Raw genomic sequence first — 8163 nt, forward strand, 5'->3', positions numbered from 1 at the left:
GATCTCTGTTTATAGTTTTATGTTAAATTGAACCTCACTTTATATTATGTAATAAACACTTCAGTATATTTTTTTTTACCCTATGCCTGCCCCCAATCTTGCCAAAGGCCTAAATATTTTATGTATAATTTGCTAACGTAGAGGGATTTGAAATAATTCTATGCAGGATTTAAATTCTGTTTCATTTATATCAGATGTGTGCACCTGAATTTTTTGATCATTGTTTAATAAATCACTCAGCTAAAAAAAGATATATCCTTCCTTGACTTTTCTTAAGAACATTGACTTGACTTTTCATAAGAAAAGAGCTGTTGAAGATTTTAAAAAGTGATTAACCTTCTAAGTTAGTAATTAAATTTTATGATTATTTTACTAGTAAGTTTCTTGAGCTGCTGATTCTTAGCTAGTGTTGCCCAATGTTATTGTGTGAAGTTATTCTTAAAAATAATTTTAGTTGAATATTTATTTGTTAGAAAATCATCCCACATTATTTAGGAATGACAGGATTAAACTGAATAATTGGACAGGTTTAGGTTAATTGGTATTTAGTTTTACAGTAACCAGTGGCTCTTTGTTTCTCTAAGGAAATTTGTAACATGGTTTTTTTCATAAGTCTTTTTTCTTTTGATAGAGTCTAACCTGAAAGACCAAACAAACCAACAAGGTGATGGTTCTCAGCTACCTATAAATATGATGCAGCCACAAATGAATGCAGTGCAGCAGCACATGAGTGCACACCAGCCTGTGACTATGTTTCCATATCCAGTGGGTGTTCCTGCTCCTTTGATGAACATCCAGCGCAGTCCGTTCAGCATTCATCCTCAGCTGCCCTTGCATCTGCACACAGGAGTACCTCTCATGCAGGTGGCGGCTCCTAGCGGTGTATCTCAGGGACTACCGCCACCACCGCCCCCTCCCCCACCATCCCAGCAAGTCAGCTACATTGCTTCACAGCCAGATGGAAAGCAGTTGCAGGTATGTTTTCAGCCACTCAAGGGTAGTCAACATTCGCCATTGTAAACATTTCGCTATTAGGGATGGATGTTCAGGAAAGGGCTTCTTGCTGGATATCCATATACAGTGGCTTATTTGATTAGACTTATGGTAAATCTTTATAACCCCTCTTTAACTGTCCTTCCCCAAACCCCCCAGTCCCAAATAAGAAAATGAATACATGTTATCAAATCTAAGCTACATATATGCTGGTGCTGATATCCAAACAAGTTTTTTGGTAAGTTTAAGAAAACCAAATTATGAGGCAAACTAGAATCATGTGATGGACACTTGAAAAAATTTCCCTATTTTATTGGACTTTTGGGCGTGGGAACTTGTTGCTGGATACTTTGATAAAGCTTGTATTGTTCAGACTGACACCAGATAAAGTTGTTCATCGTGCATTACCGTATGTGTTTCCTTTTCATGAATTTATCATGCTAAAAAAAGAAAGAAGTGCCTCTTGGGCATATAGTAAATTTGAATAACAACTTGTAATGGTTGTGTTGCTTTATTGTTCCATGTCTATATCTCAGAAATTCTAGATTCCTGGCAGCAGGATATAGTTGGAAGAGCCAGAAAGTGGGATTTGGGATCTTATGTCTTTTTCTGCTATCAACACACTGCAAGCCATTTGACTTCACTGTCTTATTTTCCTCTGTCTTTAAAGTGGGGTACCTACCTTAAAGATGCCTATAGGAAAGATACTGTCATTAACGCTGCTTTTCTCCTTGTTGGTTTTAGTGTTACTGTCAGAACATTACAATACATATATATTTTAAAAGTCATGACATGATGGGATTCTATTTGAGACTGTCGCTCATTTTTGTTCACAGTCCTTGAGATAAAAATTACCTGAACTACACATTTCTCCTAAGTATTTAAGTATTAAATTGCCTTGAATTTTTTCTTTTCTTAATGTCTAATAGGTAACTAAATGTCTTTTATTGAGTACAAGTAATTCATTAACAGATGATACCTCTTTAAAACAGGGTATTCCTAGTGCTTCTCATGTAAGTAATAACATGAGTACACCAGTCTTGCCTGCTCCGACAGCAGCCCCAGGAAATACGGGAACAGTTCAGGGACCAAGTTCTGGTAATACTGCATCATCAAGTCACAGCAAAGCTTCTAATGCTGCTGTAAAATTGGCAGAAAGCAAAGTAAGTGTTACAGTGGAAGCCAGCGCAGATAGCTCGAAGACAGACAAGGCAAGTTCAAAGTTGAGAGCAACCTACATAATTCTGCATATGATTATGATAAAAAAATAACAGTTTTCTGTTGTGGTAAAGGGAATTTATTGTTGATAATCTTAAATTCCAGTTTAAAGAATTCTGTCTACATATGTTGGTGTCCATTGAATTACTGGTTGTATTTCTTGTTTATTTATAGAAATGTTTGATTTGTGTTAGTAAATAACTATTTTGTATTTATTATGCTAATATTGGAACAATTCCTTGTAATGTAAATGTGCAGTGTTTTCAATTTTATATTTTTAAATAATTTTTTTGAAAGTTTGTGATTGGGCAAATAATAATTAACACATTTTCCTCTTATCAGAAACTGCAAATTCAAGAAAAAGCAGCACAGGAGGTAAAATTGGCCATTAAGCCATTTTATCAAAATAAAGATATCACCAAGGAAGAATATAAAGAGATTGTACGAAAAGCAGTAGATAAAGTAAGTTACAGCTTTAGTGGAATAATGTACATATTATTTTGAACATCCCTATTTTAATAGAGGAATGCCTAATTAAATCTAATTAAAATAGTAAGAGATAGTTTCTACTAATCAGCTTTTTTACCTTTGGAGAAAATGAAATATATACCTTACAGGAGGTACGAAACATGTGAAAATGTCTGATTATGTCTCTGGGGTATTTGTTTTTCAAAGAATTTTCCCTTTAATCCCTATAAGTATAAAAAAAAATTCCCCTCTTCTTTTTTATAGGTGTGTCATAGTAAGAGTGGAGAAGTAAATTCTACTAAAGTGGCAAATCTGGTTAAAGCCTATGTAGACAAATACAAATATTCACGGAAGGGAAGCCAAAAGAAAACTCTGGAAGAGCCTATGTCTGCTGATAAAAACATGTGCTGAAATGGCAGCACTGGAAAGGACACTGACGAGATATCTGCAAAGTGCAATTTCAACACGTACCTTTAACTGAAAGTCATACATGACTGTGACTGAAATCTGGTTTTGATAAAATTATCTTTTTTAATGTAGGATATAATGTTTTGTTCTAAATAAATATAGTTCTGCACCGCAATATCTGTATCTTTTCCTCCTCTCCACTCCCCCCCTCCCCGAAATAAAATTCAAGGGAAAGTAAAGGGTTTAAAGGAATATGCATTTTTACTAGGACTGTGTTATACTGTGGATACTGGAAGATGTACAGGTTTTTGATTTGAACAATGGAGTGCATAAATTAGAAACTTCAGAGTGCACTGGTTTTGGAAGAGATATATATAATACATTTATTCTGTCAGGCTAAAAATAAAAAATGGTCTTATGATTTTTCTAATTATAGAAAGATAAATAATGTATTATCATGAATATTTCTAATAACAGAACATACCAATTGCAGGGTTCTTAATGTGTATTTTTAAAGCACACATCTGAATAAATTGCTTAGGTAGAAGATATTATCACGAGTAAAATTCAGTGTTCAAAACTTTAGAACACTGTTCCCCTATTGTATCACCAAATAAAAGTTATGCTGCTTGTTTTTCTTTTGTGCCTTCTTTTCCCCAATTGAGATGAAGCAGTTTGATTTGCTAGATTTACAGCTTTGGCAGTCTCAACTCTGTTGAATATAGACTTGTTTGGAAAAAGTGTTGACTTTGTAAAAATTATGTTCTTCCATAATATATTCTGCTCATCAGAAATGGTAAACTGTTTGTGTCAACTGGTGAATTGCTTTTAAGTCGTGACCCTCCCTTGCTTGGGTCTAAGCCAAAATCATGATGTTCACTTCAGGGGCTTCCATGTTGTTGCTCATCTGTTAATCACTAACGAAATTCTTCTTACACCTGGGAAATCTCCAAACGCTTTACAGTGAATAAAGTGTTAATTTGGTAACCATGTTATAAAATTATAGACATTAAAACCAGTGTTTTGGAAAAAGGAGAGGAATTAAATAATGGAGTTTTAGTAAGGCTTTCAGGGGCTAGAGATTGAAGGTTTTTTTTTTTTAAGTACTAGAACATGTTAATTTTTATTAAAAGTAAGTTTAAAACGTTCTAGCCTTATTATTTTATTTGGCATCTTGGAAGGAAAAATGGATTAACTCTATGATAAACTTTCATTCCAGTAACAATTTTCAATAGATACCAAATAACTGGAAAGCACTTCGGATCAGATGTTAATGGCACAAAGATAGATATATGCCTCAGTGAGACAGGTTGACCCTTAGGCTAGCTAAATAGTGAAAGCAATACTCCAGGACTGTGCTTTTCTGAAGTAAAGATCATCTGTTTCTCAGTTTTATGTGTATAATACTTTCCTGGTGCTAGCTTCGATAGGCGAGTTTTGAAATGTTGGCCCCAGTACTGATTGTGCTACTTCATAATCTTTATTTGATTATGAGTATAATCCCCAAAAGTGTTAGAAATATTTCCAAGCAGTTTCTGATCTTTATTCTGTATTTCTGGGCGTTTGTCATATGGTATTCTACTGATTTGTATATATTTTTAATTAAAGTTTATGTTAAGATTATGATGGGGCAAGAGTTTTGGAAGTATATTTCTTCTAATAAAATATTAAGACAGTGTTTCAGTTATCACACACCTCCTCATTTGTTTTGGTTTTGGACTCTAAAGATTTAGAACTTTTTGTTTCTAAACAGTTCTGTGAACTTTCGATTTTGGATTAAAGCTGGTTTACACTTAGAAAATTTTGTAGCAAATTGCCTAAGTTGATTAATCACACAACATATTTTTCCTACGTCTTCTTTCAGTGACATTTGGGAGTTGGGTGACAGTTTAAAATTTGCTTTATACTATTTAGCTTGTGCAAACATGTTTAAAGTTTTGAAAAAAATAAATGATGTGGTCAAGAGTTAAAGTCTCCTATCTTTGGTAGCAGTACCATGAGTTAATTGAATTCTTAATACAAGTTTTTTAAATAACAGGTATGTACTCTGTATCTGGTTGCGGTACTGGTTAGACTGCACTTGAAATATTACTGGACTAGAATCAACTCTGAAATATTTAAGAATGTATTAGAAAGTGCATGCTTTATGTTAAAAAGAATACATTGCTTTTTAACATTCCCCATTTTATCAGGAATTTACATTAAGTTGCATGTGTACAAACTTAAAAACATTTTGTGGGGTTGCAGATTTCTTGTTATATATGAAGATTCAGTATTAACTTGATCTTTGAAACCTTGGTCCCTCTAACTTACTAGTCACATTGACTGATGTTTTAGGCGATAGTGATGCCTAGAATTTTGAGACTAAAATTAGTTACTTGTTATTTTAACATTCCAAAAATTTGGATTGTTTTTCCCTCTGGTGATGACAGTTTTTCTATTATCTTCCTTTAAATAGCCACGGTATGTACTGCCTAAATGTTCCATCCAAAAGATGTAGCTTCAGAAGCACAGTGGTTGCTCCATAGTTCATGAGACATTGTAGTATGAGGATGGAGTGCTGTCTACTGAAACAATACTCTTTAAACAGATATGTAGTATGTAATATTTTCTAATAAATTCTTTTGATAAACACAGTAGTGTCTAATGTTTTATTAAGATGCCTGGGAAATGATGACTTTCACCTCGTTTTAACTTTTCAGACGGGTTGCAGTATTTCTTGGATTTGTACCGAAGTAGCTGGACAAGCATCATAGTTACATAAATGTCCAGGCTGTAAAGAAAGCCTGAAGTTAGCTGTAAGCATGTATCATAATAGCATTTTTTGTAATTAATCATTGTAGGAAATTAGAAATGCTTTTACTAAATTAAAAAGCAATCTAAAGTGGGGAAACGTAAAAATAGTCCCTAATCCTACCATTTAAAGGTAATGACAGTAACACTGATCAAATTGCACATAACTATGTTGTAACATCCTTTTCACTTGATGTATTGAGTTTTCCATTTTAATAAAAATTATTGTGCAGCATGGTTCTTAATAGCCATATAGTATCACTTATACAGATACACCATTACTGGAAACAGTCCTCCAATATTGGGTACTAAGCTGTTTATACTAAATAATGAAATGAGTAAGATATAAGTTGTACTAATATAAATGATGTAAGCCTCCTTATACACAGATCATACCCATTTCAGATTATTTTCTGTGGATTGATTCCTAAAAGAATGTTTATTTCCGTGTAAAAAATTTTAAGATGTAATTATATACACAAAGTATAATTTCTTAAGTTACATTTAGTGTAAAATCCATTGTTTTCCTCAGTTGATTGTTCTCTGCAGAAAGAATCATCAGAAAGTTATTTTTCCCAAATTCTTCAAAGCATTTATAAGAACACTTTTTAAGGCTCTAGGAAAGTGGGTTTCACAAATCTTTTCCCCTAGCACATGAATAATAGTCTGTAAACTGTTCTGTACTTTTATAACCCTTAATAAATTGATATATTCTGATGTCCATATTCTAGTTTACAAAGGCTATGTTGTTCCTCTGTTGATGGACATCTTAAGTCTTGAAGTTTTATTAAGTGTTTTAATGAACACTGGCTTATCTGAATCTCTCTGTGTTACAAGATTACATTGAATCGCAAGATACACATTTTTAGTTTGGATAGATGATGCCATGTTGCTCTCTGGGAAGAGTGTACTAGTTTATAGTCCCTCCACTGTCTGAGCTTCTAGTTTACTTTTAGTTCCTACTTTGATCCTGTGATAGCATGTAAGATTGCTCATTTTTAGGGTCTTAACATTCATTAAACTGTGCACACCTACTATGTGCCAGAAATTACTGGATTCTTCACATATTACCAGGTTTAATCATACCACAGTTTTCTAGAGGATTAGTACAATAATAGCATATTAAACTTGTGCTGTGACAGGCACCTTGTCAGACATTTGTGTTATTGTGTCTATAAAACTAATAATTTTTTCTACTGATGAGAAAATTGAGTTACATTTAAGAGCCAGGTTCAGACCTAGAATTGATAGACACCAAAGTCAGTGCTTGATTAAGGGTGTTATGTTGAACTCACATATGTAAACCAACATCACACGTGGGAGTGATGGCTGAAGTAAGTACAGCGGGAGCACAGACAGGACAACTGATTTTAAGGGGAGACGGTGTGAGCAAGTGATTGAGTGATTTGCCTTTAAAATCAGGAAAGTGGTCACTGATGGAGGAGAGGGAGGAGGCTTATGACAGGACTAAGCCCTGGGAAGGAGAGGGACTACCAAGGTCTACTTGATTTGGGTGGTAGTTACATAATGCCTTATTCTTTAAGAGCTTAGTTGAATGTGGTATATTTCACAGTAAAAAGATTTATTTTTGAAGGCCAGCAATTTAAAGCCATTGTTGAAAATTTTGATAGATCCACGTTTTTCATCACTTTAGTTCTTTCAGTCAAGTTTCAGTGGGGAAATCCGTGAATTTAGGGAGAAAAATATCCCCACTGAAAGAGGAATTATGCATCACAAAGTGTGCTTCTGTTTGGAGCCAGAAATAATAAGAAATGTGGAAGAGTGAACTTACAGTGTGCAACACTTAAACTGTGCTTTCTGTATTAGATGGTGGCAGCTTTCAGCTCTATTTTCACTGTTACTATTTTAACAAACCATGCCAATTTACAAAGCACAACTCAGAAAGTTGCCTGTCTCCAGGCAACAGCTCTGCAAGGGTGAATTTGTTTAAAGGGTCAACCTGAAAATTTAGTGTTATCTTTCACAGTCTAGCTGTAAACAGCATAATATCTAATTCAAGTCAATGAATCCTAAGAAGCAAAGGCTAAAAGGTTTCCTCATGAGTTTTGGGAAGCTATATTCTATAGTCCAGGGATCCTGGAACTTTCTCAACCAAATGTGGTTCAGCCCATGTGCTTTTATTCCAGACTACACCTTTGTGGAGCCTGTTAGGTTCTCTTTACTTAGGTGGCCAAACCCTTTCTCTGCTTAGCAACATCTAATTCACTTTGCTCCTCCCCAGAGTTCAACAGTTTTTTCCCCATGAGTTTTGTGTGAAAAGCA

At 34.3% G+C, this 8163-nt stretch overlaps 1 protein-coding gene across 4 annotated transcripts in view; it reads left to right on the forward strand.

Moving 5' to 3' along the window:
- SCAF11 (SR-related CTD associated factor 11) overlaps positions 1–5052 on the forward strand; it is a 90594-nt gene extending 85542 nt beyond the window's left edge. For 3 of the 4 annotated variants that reach the window (XM_055394040.2, XM_055394041.2, XM_055394043.2), the window contains 4 exons: positions 632–975; positions 1986–2204; positions 2554–2673; positions 2944–5052. In XM_055394040.2, coding sequence (XP_055250015.2) covers positions 632–975; positions 1986–2204; positions 2554–2673; positions 2944–3090 — 830 coding nt within the window. In that variant the 3' untranslated portion in view covers positions 3091–5052. The remainder of the gene's footprint in view (positions 1–631; positions 976–1985; positions 2205–2553; positions 2674–2943) is intronic. The other variant, XM_055394042.2, reaches the window with a different exon arrangement.
- Positions 5053–8163: the final 3111 nt, after the last annotated feature.

This window comes from Moschus berezovskii, chromosome 6 (assembly GCF_049115385.1).
Source record: "Moschus berezovskii isolate FMDL1 chromosome 6, NW_MosBer_1.0, whole genome shotgun sequence".
NCBI classification, from domain to species: Eukaryota; Metazoa; Chordata; class Mammalia; order Artiodactyla; family Moschidae; genus Moschus; species Moschus berezovskii.